The sequence below is a fragment of the Mycetomoellerius zeteki genome, unplaced genomic scaffold (assembly GCF_001594055.1).
Source record: "Mycetomoellerius zeteki isolate Tzet28-1 unplaced genomic scaffold, Tzet1.0 scaffold232, whole genome shotgun sequence".
Classification (NCBI taxonomy): domain Eukaryota; kingdom Metazoa; phylum Arthropoda; class Insecta; order Hymenoptera; family Formicidae; genus Mycetomoellerius; species Mycetomoellerius zeteki.
Window position 1 is genome coordinate 808781 of NW_017257208.1, and position 22434 is coordinate 831214.

At 29.2% G+C, this 22434-nt stretch overlaps 2 protein-coding genes across 3 annotated transcripts in view; both read left to right on the forward strand.

Moving 5' to 3' along the window:
- Positions 1–315: 315 nt before the first annotated feature.
- Positions 316–5545, forward strand: LOC108723381 (acyl-CoA Delta(11) desaturase-like). 2 transcript variants are annotated; one of them, XM_018449101.1, is made up of 8 exons: positions 324–392; positions 2788–2829; positions 3148–3242; positions 3616–3821; positions 3910–4040; positions 4590–4795; positions 4883–5065; positions 5206–5545. In XM_018449101.1, the coding sequence occupies exons 4-8, from the start codon at positions 3617–3619 to the stop codon at positions 5459–5461; spliced, it is 981 nt and encodes a 326-aa protein (XP_018304603.1). In that variant the 5' UTR covers positions 324–392; positions 2788–2829; positions 3148–3242; position 3616; the 3' UTR covers positions 5462–5545. The 2 variants fall into 2 exon arrangements, with proteins under 2 accessions (XP_018304604.1, XP_018304603.1); XM_018449102.1 differs by lacking the exon at positions 2788–2829 and having other exon boundaries at positions 316–392.
- Positions 5546–7819: 2274 nt separating this feature from the next.
- LOC108723352 (uncharacterized) overlaps positions 7820–22434 on the forward strand; it is a 17508-nt gene continuing 2893 nt past the window's right edge. Inside the window, exons 1-6 of the mRNA XM_018449051.1 lie at positions 7820–7984; positions 9878–10160; positions 11271–11401; positions 11479–11684; positions 15568–15753; positions 15912–16173. Of these exons, the coding sequence (XP_018304553.1) occupies positions 9899–10160; positions 11271–11401; positions 11479–11684; positions 15568–15753; positions 15912–16173 (1047 nt within the window). The 5' untranslated portion in view covers positions 7820–7984; positions 9878–9898. The remainder of the gene's footprint in view (positions 7985–9877; positions 10161–11270; positions 11402–11478; positions 11685–15567; positions 15754–15911; positions 16174–22434) is intronic.

Below are 22434 nucleotides of genomic sequence, written 5' to 3' on the forward strand. Positions count from 1 at the left end.
AAGCTAATATAAAAGAATCAAAAAATTCTCTCACTGTATTATCACAGTATCAGATCGAATGTGATCACAAAATAAATTGGGATAATATTCAGGTATTAGATATAGAATCGTTTTTTCAAAAAAGAATTACGTCGGAAATGATTTTTATTAAAAATCAAATTGATGATCTGAATAAGCAGAGTGATACGGAAAAATTACCAGAGACATATTTTCCATTGCTTAGCATAACTCCTCCTACATAATACCATTTTACCCTCTCCTTCGATACATATTGGATATTTAAAGTTATATATCATGATGAAAGTTCAGCAGAACGTTTCTTTACGAGTTCTTTGTTACAACAAATCATCCACTTTCGATATTAATCCTCATAAGTTGACTGGAACACACAGGTACTAATTTTTATAATTTATAACTCAAAACACGAATTTTAAACATTGAAAATTGTAATAAAAGACGAATTTCTTTGGATATTATTCGAAACTCTTTGGACTAACATCATTATAAAGAAAAAGGAAAAACAATTTTAGTTAACGAGCGTTCTTGCGTAATAATTAAACATGTTAGGAGAGGAATAAACTTAGATTAGTTGTACGTTTGCGTGTAAAAAAAATTTTTATGAAATTCTTATATACTAAAGATGGCCTAATTTAAAACCGAAACGTCTATATAATATTTTTGTATTTCGATTATATGTTTTGGAATCAAATATAAACTAATTGCTCAAAATATCTTGCGTTCGTAGTGTATGCTCTTTATCTTTTCGTATATAATTATATATAAATACGTATAATTATATACAATTATATATAAAATGTCCATTTATATACAATTATATATATTTTTATATAATTATATATAAAACATTTTTTCCTAAAACTAATCTTTCATATTAAGTATTTAAACCTAATTCTAAGTACTCAACATTGGTTGTTCATGTAATCCCTGGTCCAAACCGAGCTAATTTTGTAGATACAAAGTACAAAATTTTTATATAAAGCAAATATAATTACGAGTCGACGCCAGAAGCTTATAAAAAAACTGTAATTTTTTAACTTTTTTTCGTTTTTCGTACGAAGTCAACTGGTTTGGACTACATTATCGCTTATATTTTAATTGTGGAGTAGGATTTTTAATTCTGTAAAGGCAGTTAGAAAAATACTTATTTGAAAAATAATCGGTAAAACAGCATGACTTTAGGATCCCACTGTCAAAATTATATTAGAATTGGTTAATTATTGTGGGATCCATTGTATTCTAAAATCAGAAATGTACACAAAAATGTTACTCATTCGAAAAATAAAATATTCAAATTTATAGTTTTCATTAATGTTAAGTTTTGCAAATTTTTATTTCTGCTCGTTGATTAGAATAAGTATTCGAATGGAAACGAAAAAAAATTAAAAACTTTCAGATATGTGTGTGGATACACCCAATTAAAATGCGTGACTGTAGTTTTTCTGACATTACGCTCACTGCTGTTTGATAATTCTCCAAATTTCCACATTATATCAAGAAAACTAAAATATGAATCTTTTACGGATTTAATATACTTTTAACTTTAGTCGGCCCACTTTTATCCGTTTATTATCAAGATACACAACAATAAATAAGGCAAAATTATGATTCTACGTGCTCCTAAAATTAAGAGAATTGCGCTACTGTAGTACACATAAAGATATGTCGATACGCTCGAAAAACATTGACCTCTGTGACTTCGTTGGAGTTCGAGCTTTGCTTTAGGATCCCCTTAAGCCGCCTATATTACCGATTAAATCATATAATTTTTATATAACAAATACTTTTTTTCTCTTAAACAGATTCAAAAATCTTTTTCCAGGATTAAAGTATAAGCATTAATACGTGTTTGTGAGGTGGAATTTATGCCGAAAATGGTCAAAAAATTCGAAATTGATATATTTTTTACCATTTCTTAGTGTAACATGGCGTCTCAAGCTGTCAAGTCGTGACAACATTTGCTTGATACGAAAGTTTTGCAACCTGTACTTACAAAATAGTAATCCACAAACACGTAGTTTGCACGAACAAATAACGTCGAGTTCTTAGAATTAGACTTATGACTCCTGCACACTGGAAGCGGAAATGCTACGCGCGTAGTAGAATAAAGAAGTTTTACGCTTTATGGGTGTATTATTTGCGCAACGTTTTTCTGCGCTCGACTCCTATTGCCCATGTTCTTTCTTAGTTCTCTTAATTATAGTGTTTTGAAAAGCTCTCGAGATAAGCTACAAGAAAATGTAATAAAAAATAGGGTGTTCCATTAAAAAAAATCGACGTGACCTTAACCTGGCCTTGGCGATGCCACCCAAGGTCAAATCAATGGTACCTTCTTATGTTTCCCTCCGAACCAAACAACTTTTGTTTGAAACATTTTTCCGTATCTACCATAGTTTTCGAGGAATCTTAATGCATTATTTAAAATGAGACACCTTGTATATTTGTAGATCTTCCTGGTAGTGTATTCTTATAGCATTTCATAATCCAACTTGTGTGTTAAATGTAAACACACCATTAATTTTGAAATCTATCATCGTTTATTAGAAACAATGAGTTTCTTTGTAGAGCGTTTAAACGACCTATTTTATTATTTATGGAAGGTTTCTCAAGCTTTCCTGAATAAATAAGTATTATTCCATGAATGTACAGACTTTCAAAATGACAACTGCATAGACAAAATGACAAGTGCAATTGACAATATACATCAAAGTCAAGGCCATCGGCACGGTGTCCGTTAATGTGTATAATTATCAAACTTTTTTTTATTAGGAAACATCTATGTGAGATAACAGCTCTACGAGTTGAAAAAATGTGAGTTTTTAACTTTTTTACCGATTTTCGTATGAAGTCCACTACAGCATCTTCTAATTTTGCGTCTACTTTAATCTTGTAAAAGGATTTTTTATTCTGTTTAGTAAATTCGGAGATTTGTTCTGCAATATATGTCCTGACAATTTGGTCACTCGAGCATCCCCTTAATATAAGTGTAACAGTTACGTTTATATTAATAATATTTATTCATGATTGTTGTGATGTAACTGTGACATTTTTTGCTATGGGGGATAATTATATGATATCTATATTATCATAAAATTTGTTAATTATCATATTTGACTATTTTTGCTTCAGAAAAATTTAGAGATATTTTCCGGATGTGAATAAAACAATCAAGAAATCCTTGATCACACAGAGATATCAAATTGTAATATAATTCTTATCAAAAGGTATGTAATTTTATTTTTGCTTGATATATATTACTTAGCAATTATTATTTCGTAATTTATATTTTAATTAATCAGCTGCACAAATGTAATGATGTATTGTTGCTGCAATTTGTTAATCATACTGTAAAATAACGATATTTATGTTATTAATAAATAAAATAGGTATTAATCAAGATATCCTTTAATTTAGATAGAAACGAATTGCAATCTCTTGAGGATATATATTTATATCCTCTTCAATAATTATTTTATCTTCTTTATTACACTATCTTTTCTGATATAAGTGCAGAATACTGCAGAATAATACTGTTACGTAGTTAATGATTAAAGTTATGCTTTACGAAGATATTCATAACGTATATTTAATATATAGCATGTTATCGGACTTATCTAAAATTTCTGCAACAAAAGCCGGAAAGTCAATAAATGATAAAGCATTGCCGAAAAAATCATACAAAACTGATTATAAATGGAAAATCGTTTGGAAAAACGTTTTTATTTTTTCTTATATTCATCTTGCTGCCATTTACGGAATATACATGGCTTGCTTGCATGCTAAATATTGGTCAGTTCTATGGTGTATGTATCATATTTATTGTTTCTTTGTTAGATTATGTAAGCTTCGTAGGATTTATATATCAAACCATAATATATCTATAATTTATAGTTGTTGCTCTTGGTATCGCTGCAAATATAGGCGTCACCGCTGGCTCTCATAGATTATGGTCCCATCGATCTTACAAGGCAAAGTGGCCCATGAGATTTATTCTCATAATTTTCCAGACCATTGCTTTTCAAGTACGTTTAGTGTCAATTTTCTCCTCTCGCCAAAGTGTTGCATAAAATGACACATTTAATCTTTACAATACAAGATACAATTTGGTGCCTCATCCATCCAAACATGGGTCACTAGAATCCATTCGTTTTTTTCACCTATTCAGAGGCGTGTTCCGATTCCCATCTGGGTGCTCCTCGGGTGTCATGTCATCCTTGTTTAACGTTTGTTAAACAACAAGGATGACACCCTGGGAGTACCTAGATGAGAATCCGAACATGCTTCAGAATGGTCCAAAAAATCTCTAAATATTCACCAACATACTTTCAATTTTCTAGAATAAATATTAAAACTTTATTTTGGAAAATAATAAAATGTATTAGTATAATTTAAAATTATCGAAAGACTCAAAGAAACTTGCACAAATAGGAATCGCTCGGTTACTAGTGACCCGACCTTAATTGTATGGTAAAAGTTAAATAGACTAAAGATGAAAATCCTATATATTTTGTTTTTTTAAATAAAATTTTGTACTTGATAATATCTATTATCAACGTATTACATTTTATCAGGATGATATTTATCAATGGGTCAGGGACCATCGCATGCACCATAAGTTCACTGATACTGACGCGGATCCGTATAACTCGCGCAGAGGATTCTTCTTCTCGCATATCGGTTGGCTTCTAGTTCGTAAGCATCCTGATCTCATTACTAAAGGTACCACGATTGATTGCAGTGACCTCATGCAAGATCCACTTGTGGCATTTCAAAAAAAGTACGACAAGCACAGTTTGTTTCTCTTAGAACAAGACGTAATTAGACATATAAATTAATTATTTTGTATTCACATTTTTTTCCATAGGTGGTATATGTATTTAATGCCGTTCTGCGCTTTTATCGTACCAACGTTAGTGCCTTGGTGGGCATGGAATGAGAGTTTGTGGTATTCATGGCATTTTGCAGTCTGTAGATATTGCGTAAATCTAAATATCACTTGGTCGGTGAATTCCGTGGCACACATATGGGGTGCGAAACCATACGACAAGTACGTATACTTATTTCTGATTATCAAACATACATGTACGCTTTAATATAAAATTAGTAAAATTGTTTATATATACAATAGTATATTACAGTACATGTGATATTGTGTTGATACTTACAAACATTTACTTTATTATGCAGATTAGTCAGCTCTACTGACAATATTGGAGTTGCTTTGTTAGCGTGTGGTGAAGGCTGGCATAACTATCATCATGCCTTTCCTTGGGACTATAAAACGGCGGAACTTGGAAATTATAAATTCAATTTGACCAAAACTTTCATTGACTTTTTCGCTTACATCGGTTTGGCTTACGACTTAAAGACCGTATCTGCTGATGTGATAAAGAACCGTGTTCTTCGATGTAGCGAGTCAACTCATAATCCAATTATTACGTAGAATAAAATATTATATATAGAATAAGTTACGTAGAATAAATTGTATAGAATAAGTTAATTTTCTATTCTCAAAACTGATTCTATTTTAAACTTATCTTGTTCAACAGAAAAATTCAACAGAAAATTTACTTTATAGTTTTTATTTAATTTTTAATATGTATAATTAAATTAATTTTTTTTTAATTATTTTACTAATCACAGAACATTGAGCAAAATCTTATATTTTTAGTATAACTTATATATTCGTTTTTATGTAATTATTTATACGAAAAAGTATTTTGCGATAAAATAAATAATGTCGAATTTTTTATTATGGATATTCCAATCCAAGAAATGTATTTATATAAAATAGGTTTGAATGTGACAAAATACATTTTTGTACAATAGACATTTTTGTACAACTAATGTAATATAAATTTCTTAAAGTGAAAACGTGATGTAACAATTTGGAAATCGGATTCGTATTTAGTGTCCAAAAAACTGAAAAATGACTATATAATAGTCTCGCTCTGATGTTCCTTTTTCATCAAATAGTGTTATTAATTCTATATACAACCTTTTTTTGTGTATTGTACAAATAATTCGTATGCTCATTTACTGATTTAATTACATTTTGTGAAGTCTAAAGTGTGCAATTGATTTTGTTGACCCTCACTCCGCTGTACAGTACTCGCGAAACCTTTTCGGTGCACTGTGCACTGACATGGTCTGTTTTTCTTTCATATCTGTACTGTCTGGTGCAGCAATTAAACGTAAAGTAAGTTTGCCATCGTCGTTTAATGTTTATCAATTTACTGTGAGAAATTACAAATGTCACGCTATTATTTGTTTCTAATTGACATAACATGTATTTAATATCTATCAATGTTTATGTGTTCAATCTATAAATGTTTCGTAACTTTGAGTCTAGAACCGATTAAATAATATTTTGACAAATGTATTTGTTAAGTTTTAAATTCAAATATTGATTATTAACCAAGTTATTGCACAAAAAGTAAATGGGATACTATAATACCACCTTTTCCTCTAATAGTCAAAGTAACTAAAAATCAAAGTCCCAGATAGCAAAATGCTACCAGTATGTTAGCAGTACGCTAGCAAACTTGATCATGACATTACAGCAGATATCAAGCTGCTGCTTTCTCTATTAAGCTTAATTTCTAACAGCATAATCTGCGTGGAACGACGATAGAAATGCAATAAAAATCGAGCTACAGATTCTTTGCTACAGATACCGTGATAGCAAATACGTAGCAAATATCGGGCAAAGTTTGCTACATCAATACTAACAGTTAGCAGAAAGACAGCAGAAATCAAATATAATCTGATGTCACATTGTGACAGTGAAATCGCGGCAAGGCTGCAGCATGACTTATTATATCAAATACTGACAGCAAAATTACAGCAAAATATGTATGTTATAAGTGCTGGCTCTTCTATATATGTTTCTGATATTGCGGATTAGGGAACTAATATTAAAATTGCGAAATTCATTATACGAGTAAATAGTCCAATACGGCCGCTGTGAACAATAAAAAATTAGATACGAATAAATCCGTTATGAATCGATTTGAATGAGATTTTCATGTCAATATGTATTTTTAAGGTCGTTGTATAATAATTGTGAATTATTTACAATGATTAAGAAATTTAAAATGGCGAATAAAATGGGAAGAGATTCATTATGCAGATCGATTCATAATGATTTATTCATAGTTATAGTTTTATTATATTTATGGCAGCTATATTGGATTTATTATAATGAATTCTGCAATTTTTTTAATATTAATTTTCCAATCTGAGTCATCAGAAATATATATTATGTATATATAATATGTAGCATATAATGTAGCAATATAATATGTAGCATAAATTTGCAGTGCGTGCTTTTGGCACGTCTGGCTATCTGAGATTATGAATTAAATAATTTCTAATTTCGAACTTTTGCATTAATATTGAAGGTTATCGTCTAGATTCTAAGGTTATCTAGAATGATACACAGCGCAATAAAATAAATGAATGCAGTAATGTATATAATATTATTATATAATTTTACGAATGCCGAATTAATACTTTATATTTTTTACACACATATAACATATCACTTAGCTTATTAACTGGTAAGGAGGTTTGTCTTAATCATGGAAAATTAAATAGATTACTTACTGATGGATACCGGAAACGAGAAATAATACAGAATTGGTATTTTTAATCATTGAGTATTATATTATTAACACGTTAGTGCATTCGTTCAATTCGCTGCATTCTATCATTCTAGACGATAACCTTTTAAAAACCACATTTGATAAACGGCCCCTCGATATTTAAACGAATAAACAGAACAAATATATAAAGCAACTGAGAGTAACGACGCGGTAATTAGTACGCAATAAGATTTCCAGTAAAAAGAGTGTATTTACTTCATACTACATACTCCAAACAAAAAGTCAAATGCTTCATTCAAATCATTTTCAGTGATTAAGAATACTAATTCTGCATTATTTCTCGTTTCCGGTATCTATCGGTAAGTAATTTATTTAATCTTTCATGATTAAGGCAAGCCTCTATACCAGTTAATAGGCTAATTGATATATTATCTGTGTGTGAAATACAACTAATGAGTGTGAAAAATATAATTAATGGGTATTTGGTGGCATTGGTAAAATTATATTACTCATCGACGAAAAATCAAGAACGAGACAACGCATTTGTATATATGTATTCGTTATTAGTATATAAATTGAAATTAAAATTAAAATTACAAAATTAAATTAAATTATAAATAATTAGATAAAACGAATAAATCAATTTATCAACTCGTCGGTAACCCATAATTGAATTATACGAAAGTCAATAAGTGATGAACTACAATAAGAAATTATATATTAATTTGTATATATATCAATAAAAATATGGAGAGAGAGAGAGAGAGAGAGAGAGAGAGAGAGAGAGAGAGAGAGACGACGGGGTTGCGAGTCTTATAGAGCGGTAATTAGTGCATAGATTCAATAGTTTTCCAAAAATTAAATTTAATCAATTAGTTAGACATTAAGGTCTTACAATATTCTGCTCGTATATTTCGGCTTTAATATTTGAGTCCTCTTCAAAAAACGCAAAGATTAAGAAGTCGAAAATTGCATGTCGTGTTAAACATAAAGCTTTAGATATATCAAAGTAGCGCAAAAGTTCTCCATTTTCGACCTAATAACTATATTATATACTAATAATACTAAGCTTATTGCACTACAGCCACTAGGTCGAAAATGGCGGTCGAAATAGCCAACAGGAAAGTTGTTGGCATTTTTGCTCAGATAAAAGGATTGCACTATTTTAATATATCTAAGGCAATCTTAGACAAGGTGAGAGGTCAGTGGATAAAAATTATGTTGACCAACCAGTTGGAAGACTAGATGGAAACACGCTCATCCTACATTAAAATCAAATGTTAACAAAGACAATGTTTTTGCAACGGTTGGTCAGAAATAAATAAAAAAAATATATAACTCACCTCATAAGTAGAGCAGTAGTTTATACAATAACAAAATTAAAAAAACGGATCCTGCATAGAAAGTCAGAAAATTACTGTATATATATAAAAATGTGGAAATACGTAAACGAAAACGAGTCACGATTATAAAATTGTACATTACAAAAGATAGGTTCTTCCTACTCGAGTTTGAACAAAATAATGCGTTGACAATAAAATGTACTAACGCGCGAACATTGCGGAATTAGACAAGGTGTTGTTTTGCGCATGATATGTGGCACGATCAAAAATCGTTCTTAAATGCTAGCGTAACTTTTATTTTTCTAAGAGGTCTGTTCACGTTACTTGAAATTCTCACAAATTTTTGCATTTAAAATGAGTTAAATACATAATCGGACGTTGAAAACAGAGAAAGCAAAGATGTTGAGTGCAAAGAATGCAAGTAACGCGAACAGATCTAAGATTTTTCTATTCATGTCAGTTGCAAAATTTAGGGACAAAATACATAGACGCCATTATTTTGCTACTGCGCATCTTCGGGAATATAACACCTTGTCTAATTTCGCCATGCTAATAAATAATGGATCATTTATACTAATCGTAATCTATAATATATTAACTTATGCTGTAATCTGTAAGCACTGACTAATCACAATCGAATGAGAGGGGAATAATCGACTATGATTGGTCAATGTTTACAGATTACGGCTAGTATAAATGATTCTTAAGTGACACGGTCAAAAGAAACATTTAGAATTATTAGAAAGGTAATTAAATTTTATTAATAATTAATGAGTACATATTATCTAGACCTTGATGTCTGTTTTAAATTGTGTCACCAAATTTAACTTTCAATTGTTCGTTTGAAGAACAAAAATGACACAGTCTGTTATTTTTTTATAGTGTGAAGTATATTTTTTGGATTTTCAGTAAAGTAATCCGAAAACAAAGATGACGCCAAATATTTTAGGCACAGATTCAAAAATACTTATGGAGAAAGATTTACAAAATAAGGAATCTTCAATTACTACAAAAACGATAGATGATGAAAATGATACACAAAACAGAAGCGAAAACTATACAAAAACTGAAGGCTGGTTCAAGACAGAGCTGAAGTGGTTTAATATTTTATATCTTAGTTTTCTCTACTTATACTTCGTATATGCCTGTTTTACTTTTAACTTTTTTGAAAATCTGATGACGACTGCTTGGAGTAAGTATTCTTTGGAAAATTCTTTCATTAATTTAATTCCTTGATATCTTAAAAAAACTACATAATAAAAAAGTATAATTTAGACCACTAACGAATTAATCATTAAAATTGTAATGCGTGTTTATAAAAACTGCTACAGTTGTTTTTAACGATTTCTAACACGAACGATAGCTAATTGAAAGCTAATTACGCGATTGAAGAGAGCAAGCAATAGAAGCTTAACAGCAGATAAAAAGATGCTGTTTAAGACTTCTTATTTTATCGTATAACATCAATTGTTTAATAAAAAATCATATAAAAAGAAGCAGCATAAAAGCTAACGCTAGTTCTTGTCACAAATCTAAATGTTATAACATTTGTTTATTACTAATTCAACAATGTAATATAAAACGTAAACGTTTTGATCTTTATTAGGTCATCTTTGATATTTAAAAATTAACGCGCTAACTCAGTTTCGAATATAAGTTGCTTTTCAATTACACCGATTTTCAGAAAATTCTCACTTGTGACGTCATAACTCAATTGAATGCGCGTTCCTTAATTTGCATTCTGATAAATGAGATTTAATTGAGTTTTTGCCTACAGTCTACACAAGATCGAGATTGTGTGCTTTAATGAGTCTCGTAAACTCACTTTAAAAGTGAGATTATGAACAATATGAACCTGTGTTGTCATGTGATAACTTTTTACCAAAGTAAACAAATAATGATGTCATTAATCTGAGTATGAAATACTCAGCTCACTTCAGGCTCAGTTTCACTTGTGTGCAAATGCAAAGCAACTAATGAGGATGACCTAATAAAGGTCGAACCGTTTATACTTTATATTATATTGTTGAATGAATAAGAAATGAATATTATAACGTTTAGATTTGCAAGAATTAGCGTTGACTTTTATGCTTCTTTTTATATTTTGACTTAATTTTAAAGTTATAGCCAATTATATTATGTCTTTAAATATCTATTGTGTTATAAGTTATCATAAATTGTCAAATGTCGCAATAAAATCGGTGCTACTTATATGACACTTCCATAAGAAATACGGATTAAGTTGTTACGCATAATAGCGTTTCTAATGTTATTTAATTATGCCCATGTTTTTTGTTTCAAGTAATCGTCACGTATATGTTAGGAGGAGTAGGTGCCACTGCCGGTCCTCATCGTTTGTGGACTCACCAAGCTTATAAAGCAAAATGGCAGCTTAGAGTTATACTTGGTGTTCTTTATGCTTCGGCTGGCATGGTAGACGTTTATAATTATTGTTTTATTCGTTTTATGCAAGATAAAAAAATTTTTTTGTTACAATTAAATTCTTTCAGAACGACATTCATGAATGGGTACGAGATCATAGGGTGCACCACAAGTATACGGATACGGATGCAGATCCGCACAACAGTAATCGAGGGTTCTTTTTCTCTCACGTCGGTTGGCTGATGATGAAAAAACATCCAGATGTGATTCGAAGAGGTCGTCAGGTGGATATGAGCGATGTATTGGCTGATCCTATTGTTGCATTCAACATCAAGTAAGTTTGTGCAAAGAGTTAATTATGCAAAATAGTTTCATATTAGAAAAAAGACAAAAAAAAACGGGAAAGAAGGATATTATGAAAAGGCCTATTTTTTCTATGTCCGTGAAAAGTAAAATCAACATCATTTTTTATAATTGTTGAAGCAAGGAATCTAATGATGCTAGTTAAAATTACGTTGGATTACAAATTATATGACGGAAATTAGGCGTATAAGAAATTAAGTTTAAGGTTGAGAAAACATATAACGTCGTGTTATTCGTGATGAGACAGGTTACTAACTATATGTAGGTATTGATGAGATAATGGGGTACATCATATATGTTTCCATATAATTAAGGAAACAAATCTTCGGCTGAAGAACGCGTTATCTGATTATTTTCAAGTGCTCAACGAATATTTCAGTTTATATGCATCTCAGAAGCTGTTTGACTTTAAAATTTTTAATTTAACCATATTAAATATATGTATAATACTTCATGTTACAATATTTCTATATTATAGTTTAGGAGTAATTGTGCATTTTTATGGACACTATTATAACTGTATTGTTAAAATACAGCTAAAATATTTTCATGGACAATTTCTTTTCAAATTTAACTTGATCCTAATATGTCACTATGAAGATTCGCTATATCGTTATTGTTTTGTCCAAATACTATAATGTCCAAATAAAGAGATATTGAAGCGACGGTCAGATTTGATCGATGTCGATAAAACAAATTGTTAATTCCAAAGTAAAACATATGTACATTAAGTAAAACATTACATACATTAAGTGTTATATGTATTACGTACATTTCTTGCTCTGCTGCAGTGTCCTATATATCGCAAGGTTACCTATACAGCACCAAGTCAATTGATAGACGACTTTCAGTCGGCAGAAAAAGTTTAAAGTCGACTTTGTTAAAGTTAGACTGATTGTCGACAAATGTCTTGACTACAATTGGTTGTCAGTTAATCAATGCAGTCAATACAAAGTCAACTTTATCGCGACTATAAGTAGATAATTGTGAAAAGCATGTCCTGAAAAAAATTTTTATATAAACAAATTTACATTATTTGATATCACTCACAACTTATAAATTATATCGGATTTAATATTACCAGAAAATAATGCATCATACGGAATAATGCAAAAGTAGAATGTTTATATCGTATAAATAAAATGTATCTTCTCAAAAAGAGCCTGTTCAATAAATACATATAAAATTAACATTATAGAAATATATATGTAACATAAAGAAAAATTTATAATTGTATAATAAAATAAGTATGTGTCATAAAAGAAAATTTTGCAACTTGCCTGTTACAAAAAAATATTTTTCCGCGATACTTTGATTAAAACCGCTCGTATTATTTGCATTGACGATACAGAGCTATTGCGTATTTGATTGGTTGCTTAACGAGCGAGCATTTGTCGAAATGTCATATCGCTGTAAAAGACCTTTATGTTTACGTTAAACCAATGTGTGCGACAGTTTGAAATCTGTTTTATGCCTTGAATTTACACATCTGTTTCTTCTCAATCAGTGCAAAAAGTATTCGTACAAGGAAATTTTTTATAAAAAAAGTTTTATTTATAGAAAATAAACATTAATTAGCAATTTTATATAATGAATACATTCTGTTCTAACATAAATAAACGAGCTTCGCATGTATTCCTGTTTTAGAAGCTAAATTTCTCGATTGTACGAATACTTTTTGAGCATCCGAATTTTTAATTTATTTATAATTTTTATTTTTCAGATGATATGTTTTCTATAATTAATACATACCTTTTTAGTATATATAATTTTAAGAAACATACAGTCTATTTTATTCTTTATGAATAAATTGTTAATTACTCAGCAAGAAATGATCGTCAATAAAACGCCGAATCGACGTCAAATTAGTGTTGAAATCATCGTATCGAATCGACATCAATTCGATGACTCATTTCTCGCTAGATAATATTTACTTTTTAAAAATAAAGTTTTTTTAAAAAATATTTTCTCTGTACGAATACTTTTTACATTCATATATATATATATATATATAATTATATGCTAAAATATAAAATAAGTATCATTAATTGCATTATATTCTAGCCCAGTAAACAACAAATTACATGTAACGTACATACATGTTGATTGTAATTTCCCACTCCACAATATGTAACTAATAGTACATACATAACACATGTGTTATATTATAGTTGTATGTATTTGAGTGTGTTATATTATATAGCCATATTATTGAGTGGAAAATTACTTGGTGTTTGCTGGCAAAATACGTACGGCAAAAAATTATAATAAAAAAAACGTTTCCTTATAAATTCGGGAATTAATTTCATAGTACTTTGAAGCGAATTTAAACTAAACTGTATCACATTTAACGCTTCTTGATCTCTGCAATTGTATAGAAACTGTTTCTTCAATGTGATCCATAAACATTAACATTTAACGCATGTTAGCTGCAATTAGCTGTGACTTGTTGTGACATATTTGATTAATATAAGATAGTAATGCATTTCGATACGAGAATACCGTCTCAAAACTTTTCGTCTTCTTTATAACATTTCAGAGATTATCACACATATGTTATTTATTTTTCTCGTCTCGTCTTATCTTGTTATGAAAACAAATTTAAAAGAAATCTGTAAGTAATTTTAACTTAAGTTAAATCTTTTAAAATCGTATATTTAGATATAAATTCATTCTTAAGAAATACTGCTTTTAATATGTAAAATCAACTAAATCGGGTATATTTGTGTAAAGTAGTCTTTCAATTAAAAATCTCTTTTTAATTGACTCAATGTAATAAGCAAAGTAAAAAATGAATAACAGATTTCTTTATATTTACCTAAGAAACGACTGTAAAAATTCGAGAAAAATCGATGTCTGACCCTGAGACGTCGATCCTTGAGGTTTACTTATAAACAGGATTGGTAAAAAATATGTTTTGAACATGCCATATAGGTCAATTCTAAGCAGAATCGTAAGATTCGTAATGTGTTTTCGTAAAACTTGTAAGAACTTATGACTAGTATTCTAATTTTATGCGTATATATTGTAAGACGTACGATTTATTCGTAAATATCTACGATTTCTTGTAAATTTTATGGCTAGTAAGAAGAAATATTGTATAAAGGTATAAACACTTAAAAATTCTTACAAGTCTTACAGGAATATGTTACGATTCTGCTTAGAATTTTGGCATTAAACTATTTAAAACACATAAGCTTAATTGAGGTTTTTGAAACAAATTTGATAATGATACCATTCGAATAGAATAAAGTTTCAGATTTAAAGAATCTATTTTTTTAAATTATGGTACGATTATTTTTACGTAAATATGAACAAAAAAAATAAAAATAAAAATTCTCCTTCTATTTAATCAAATTCAAATAAAACTGAATTTGACCGAAAAAATATTTATTTCTATGTTAGGCTCAAAACTTTTCAAACGATCCTCGTACATATAATAATAAAAAGAAAGTTGACAATTATTGTAAGTCAACTATATGAAAGTCGAACATGAAAGACAACTTTTAATTCGTCGAAAATAAACGACTTTAAACCAACTTACAGTCAGAAGTTGACAAAAACCGTCCTATTATAAAAACAGTTGATTAAAAAAACTTAAAGTCGACTTCAAAAATTTTTATAAATATATCCGTATAATTGCAGATAACAAATTTTATGCAAAATTTCATCATATAATTTCATAAATGTTGTTCTGTAGAAGTTTGATTCAACTCGAAAGTATGTATTCATTATCAAGATATATTTTTGCAAGCCTTCTCAATTTTAGAAATTTTTTTACGCAGATTTTTTTACGTAAGATATAAAACTGTCATGAAAATTACATATTGTAGTTAATTTATGCTATTTTGCAGATATTTTCCGATATTAAAATTTATGTTCGCTTTCCTGCTTCCGGTGATGTTGCCTGTATACGCATGGAATGAGACTTGGTATAGAGCTTTCGTGTCGCAGAATATTATTCGTTATATTCTCCTTTTAAATGCCATATGGAGTGTCAACAGTGCGGCTCATATTTGGGGTTCAAAGCCATATGATGCGTAAGCAGATAATTAGTATCCATATTATTCACACATAATAAACTTGATCAGAAGACATAAAGCCATTTTTTACCATTTCCATCTTTTACCATCTTTTGCCATCTTTTGCCATTTTGTATCGTCTAAGAATAATTTTGTTTCATTTATTTCAACGGCAGGCATATAAATCCGACAGAGAATCGATGGGTTAACTTGTTTACGGGCGGTGAAGGACGGCATAATTATCATCATGTCTTTCCGTGGGACTATAAGGCTGCCGAGTTATACGGTTCTCCAACCACAATTTTTATTAACTTCTTTGCGAAAATCGGGTGGGCGTACGATCTCAAAGAACCGTCAAAGGAGCTTGTAAAGACCATCGTGATGAAAAAGGGTGATGGAAGTCATTCTTTGTGGGAAACTGTGCCATATCCAACTAATAAAATTAAATAATAAAAGTGACAGAGATTTATCTCATTTTTATGATAGTTTTTTTGAATCAGTTAACAAATGGACGCGATTACAATAATTCACAGGTTGTTAATATAATAATATAAATTTAAGTTTTTTTTTATATTGTAATATTTCTTTGATCTTCCGTGGTCCAAACGGAGATTCAAAGACCCAGGTGAATATTCAATTTTAAATTATTCGTTAAACCAATTAGACCAGTGCTCGCAAAGATTTTCACATTTCAGTGGTGGGGGTCGCTCGCCGGAATCGGTCTAAAATGTGCAAACCCTTGCGAGCACTGAGTTAGTCGATAAACGGAAGAGATCGGCTCTCTTGCCATTGATCTAACAAGGACTTATCAGCCAAGTACGCTGTAGTTTGTCACTCGTGTTTCGTACAGTTACTAAAAATTGAGCGTATGATACCAGTGACCCGTTTGGACCAGTGAAGTTATTTTTTATGTAAATGAAATTATTGTATTTTTTGTTATTTTTAATCTTTATTTCGATATGTAAAGAATGTGAATTACATATATAACGATGCATTACAATTTGACTAAAGCTGCGTTCGTTTTGGCGCTCACGGCGCTTGTACGCATCAATTGTCCTTGTTTAATATTTAATAAACAATAAGGATAAAACGACGTTTAAAGCATTGTGAGCGCCAAAGCGAACACAGCCTTAGTCAAATTCGTGCGTTCTGATAAATAAGTTAAATATAACGCTGTGTTCTCTCTTATACACGTTTAAACACTTCTCGGTGTGGTATTTCACTTAATATTATTATAAAATTCTTATTTTATCTTTTACATTAAAAATATATATAATTGTGACAATCTTGCGTTTCGCGGGTTTTCTCCGTGTTTAGATCCATTCTTGGAATGCCAACGTTTCGTGAACCTTGCAGTTCACTTCATCAGGGCGAGAATATTAATATATATAATTTTGATAACAAGGATGTAATAGCTATCGAAAAATGCCACCTCTTGTTGAAGTTTATTATGGCCTTTCCGATAAAAAATTTTTCATATATGAATATACATATATAAATGTTATGGGTTACGGGCAAAGTCGGCATAGTGGGCAGTGTTAACATTACCCGAGTTGCCTGTTGTACAATGTCAGTATTATCCACTTGCGGACTTTGACTGTAACATATATAAACATATATAAACAGTCATAAAAATTTGTAATAATACAAAAAAAAGAAGGTTATATTAGATATGTTATAGGCATATTTTATGTATAATTATGTATGTTTATGAATATTTATATATGTTTATGTATGTTTACATATATTCACATATATGTATTAATACATAAAAAATTTTTTACCGGGTTATTTCATCATTTGACTGCAAATGTGGATAACAAATGAATCTTTAATAGTGAAAAGCAAAAAACCTTGACATTAATAATTATGATAAAAATAGTTAGGAAAAAAATCTTCAGCATCGTAATACTTTTTGCCGATTATATTGTAAGTCTTTACGGTCATAGCTATGACTTTTTATCTCATAAATATGAAAGATATTCCATAAAGACGGAATAACATGATACTCGATTTCTTGAATGATAAGCATGTACACGTGCATGCACACATGTATGCTGCTATGCTAGCTTTAATGTGTATACAGTTTGACAAACAACTATTAAATTAGCAATTGTTTTTTCTGATTGGTGTATGTAAGAAAATAAGCTAGGAATAATCCATAATAAATATAAAAATCATGCATATATAACAGGCAGCGCTCAATGCACACATGAACAAATTCTAGTATACAATGTATACATCAGAGCAGGTATGACTGTACGCATGTTATCATTTAAGAAATCACGAGCATCATGTGATTCCACCTATACACTTACGCGATTGAAGAGAGCAATTAAAAGCTTATAATTCTTCTACATAAATTTACTTTAAGTTATTTTTACAAGAAACATAATGTAATTGACATTTTTTATTATGCAAATGCTGTTTATATGTTTCAGTTAATTATTTGTAAAACGCGCTAATGCATTAGTTTGTCATACAGCGTTGCAAGCATCGCATGTCACTGAAGATATCAATATAGCACGCACAGTAAGTAATGCAGAAGTTTGAATTAACCCATTATCTTTTCGGATTTGAAGATATCGGATTCTTTAATTAATGGAAGAGACTCAATTAGCGATTCAGAAAACAAAAAATACATATTATAAAGAAAGATAATAAAAAAAAATACTTATGAAAAATGTCAAATGTATAGCAAACATCCTTAAGTGTATACAAGGTTTATATAAAAAATAGTTATTAATTTTAAAAAATAGTAAAAAATAAATTTATAATTTAATGATAATTTTTAAATTTATAAACATATATCAATGTTCTGTTTTGTTATGTCTATAAAATTTTAAAGAAATATAACTTGATCACAACTATGTAGGTATTACGTATAGTTATATTATAGTTATGTTTAATATTTAAATGCCGGCCCTTATTGAGGCTCGTCAAATCCTTAATTCATTTAAGACATTTAATAAACAGAGAATATATGTATAACCTTTTTTTATTTTTTTTTAAATAAACAAAAAGCGTTATCAAAGAAGTAAGAAGTTTTTTTTAACTTTTTTTAACATTAATTATGCAGTTCTTAAAAAAATAAATTTTAAATTATTTTATAATAATTATCAAATCTATTAATAATGTAGATTTTAGTTATATAGCTGTACTAACATAGCTATATAACATCCAAGTTATTATTATCAGATTATTATAGAATGTATTAGATAATTTATGTATTAGATGATATACCTACTATCAATTAATAGTATTTAACATATTTTTTCATGTATCTTTCTTTATATACATATAGTTATTATACATATATTATTTTTTATATACATATAGTAATTTTTTATATACATACAATTATAAAAAATTCTATTAACGTAACTGCTTCTTACGATTATGTGATATCGTCACATATATGTAATTATAAAATAATTTCATATAAATTTATTTTTTTATATTCAAATATTTTCTTAATATAAATAAAACGAATATGCTACATAAATATGTTTGTCAAAAGCATTAATATTTGAGCCTTTTCATTTTAAAACAATTCTACTTACGAACGATATTTTACAATTAGCTATTTCTATAACAATAATTGTTCAACCGGTAATTGCTTTATGGATAATTACTAAAATAATTAATTCTTTGAGGTTATCAGTTATACTATAAGTAAGGACAAATTATTATGTGCAGTTTGTGTGCATGAAGAGGTAGAATATATATATTTAAAATATATTTATATTACAAATAGAAAAATAAAACTGAATTTGACCGAAAAACTACTTGTTTCTATGTTAGGTCTCAGAACTTTTCAAACGACCTCGTACTTAAAAAATTACAAATATTGAAGAATACAAATTATTTTTGATACTGCGTATCAAATATTCTATTCTATGCGTATTCTATTAAATATTACAGTGTGCTATTGCTTATCTTGTATGAATGATAAATTTAATTTTTAATTGTTGCTTGTATTGAAAAAGAATAATCTCAAAGATGATATACATGAAAAGACAACAAAAAGGATTAAATAAACTGAGTGACACGGATCGCTCATCCAATAATTATCTTCCTATTATTAAAAGTAGGGGAGACCGGGGCTGGTTGTCGTATAGGGTTGATTGTCAAAATGCTTATAACTCAAAGAGGACATGGCAGAAAAATCTCTTTTTTTGACTGTAAATAGCTGATATAATATTAATTTGTTGTGTGAAATGGTTTGTACCACAAACATTGTATATATTATTTATAAAGATTTTTAAGAAAATGAAGTTGGTGAGTAAATTTTTCTTATCACCTATTTTGTTATCTGACAAGTCTTTGACATTATTAATCGCGATATCCCTGTATTCATAGAAAATGACATATCTTAGAAGATCTTTGCTACAATTAATTAATCATTATCCTGACAAAGTTTGTGAATACAATCTTTTTTATTAAACATGGCTAAGTGGGATAGATTGACTAAAATGAGATGAGGTGACAATTAATTTCAAAATCTTTAGAGAACACATTTTTAGAGGGTATACTTACCAATTAATATATTATAATAAAAGCAAGAGAAGGGCTACGAACCATAAGAAAACAATATATAAATAATAGATATAATAAAATTAATAAGAACATTTTATATTTCGAGCGACATGAAAAGTTTTTATATTCGGACAGATACTATATAAGGATTATTGGACACTATAACATACTTTATAAATTTAAAGGTAGTTTAATTCAACTTTATCTATCATACGATCAAATTATCCATATATGATTTCATAAACAGACATTAATTGCTCTCAGATCTTCATATTTTTATATCAATATATTCATTATCTCACCGTTTTTATAGACTTTGACTTGATATTATTATAATTGCGATACTTCGAATATTCTTAGGCACAATGACTTTGTTAAATAAGAAGCCTTTCATATTAACATCTCATGACACGAGCTATATCATTGTTTTTGGATTTTATATCATCTTGATAACGACAAGATGCGATCAAGTGACCATTGTACATTCCGTCCTTAGCGTAAGACGCACGATTGAGAGAGAAAGCGTAATTATACGTAATGTCGGCTCGCGGTGTCCTTTCGCTGTCTCACACATTTGTTACTAGCGCGAGTGAGATCCTCCGGTGTCTCCCGCTCGCCAATATTCATAATATTTTTATTATGCACAAAATGATGTAATTATGCATAAAAATTCTTAATACTGTAAAAAATTTTTGTGCATAATTGTGTAGCGTCGCGCGCCGAACGCCGAGGGACACCATTCCTGCCGGTGCGTATACATCCACTAGAAGTTTGTACTTAATTTTTTTTCATCTTTTTATCTATTAATTTTAAATTATTGTTTATAATTTAAATATGTATATCGTTATCACTTTTGTATGTTTATTATTGAGAATGACCCGATCGGGCTCAAAACGCCATTTGTATTATTATTTTTAATTTTTTTTCTCTTATTAATTATATTATATCTATTATATATATATTGTTTTCTTATGGTTGGTAGCCTTTCTCAACGTTTTTATTATTAATTTATATTAATTGAACCATATTACACGATGTATTTTAATATATTATATTTCAATGATAAGTATGACTGTGTGTGTGTTGTATAAATGCTATACATAAATATAAAGAACGCCAATAATCGGTCAAAGTTAGATGTTATGAATATAATACATATTCTTAATTTTTAAATTTAATTATCTCAGATGTGACTGTGCGCCGAAATGCTACTGCCAATTTTAGAACGTGTGACACCCAACCCAGAACACGGGGTTAATTGTCACATTTTCGCAGCTTCATTTAAAATTAAATAACTTATTTTTATGATATGATGAATTCACGAGTAATATTTTTTTTAATACTAAAGGATATAGAGGTATTATAACGTATATAATATTTCAAAATCAGGCATCCACTTTTTTTTTAAATCACTAATCAAAAACTGTCAACAACCGGTCCTTATCTCTTTTATATCCTCTCTAACACAACCAACACTTCAGCACTAAGTTATTGTCAACCATCACATTCTTTTTTTAACGGTGGCAAGATACAGACGACTAAATATTTTAATATTGCAATAATTCTTCCATCGTAATTAAGTTAATTGTGACATACATAAAGAAGTAGTGTATGTTTTTCAATAATTATACGGGTACACGAAAATATAATTTAAGTTAAGATTATCTGATTAATTTGCATACAATTATTTATTAATCATGTATATTAGAAATTGAAACTCTTGTATGTATTGTTGAAAAACACGATATTAAGATCGAACATCTATCAATAATAAGATTGAAAGACCGCTAATGTTAAACATAATGCTTTAAATTAAGAAGCTCCATAACGGTCAGAACGTTAAGATATTGAACAACGACGGTAGGCAAAATCGGTCGAAATGTGCAACTCGGCTACAGGTCTGGGTACCTATCATGGAACAAAGTCGAAACGGAATGGATTCCGATCGGAATTATTCCGTTTTCCCTAGAAAACACAGTAGAAATCTAGAGAATAATTGAATAATTCCGATCGGAATCCATTCCGATTTTGTTCCACATGATAGGTAACCTGTTTTAAATTGACAACACACTGTCAAAACGTGTCAGAACATTCTCTCGATTCTTCTTCTGTTTTTATAATATAGTTTTTATAATATTTTTTATAAATAAAAAACGACGC

Bases quoted from the DNA above. Each gene is read 5' to 3' on its own strand.
- LOC108723381 (XM_018449102.1), top strand. From the start codon at position 3,617: ATGTTATCGGACTTATCTAAAATTTCTGCAACAAAAGCCGGAAAGTCA. The intron at 3,822-3,909 runs GTATGTATCATA...TATAATTTATAG, and splicing joins ATATTGGTCAGTTCTATGGT to TTGTTGCTCTTGGTATCGCT. The intron at 4,041-4,589 runs GTACGTTTAGTG...ACATTTTATCAG, and splicing joins TCCAGACCATTGCTTTTCAA to GATGATATTTATCAATGGGT.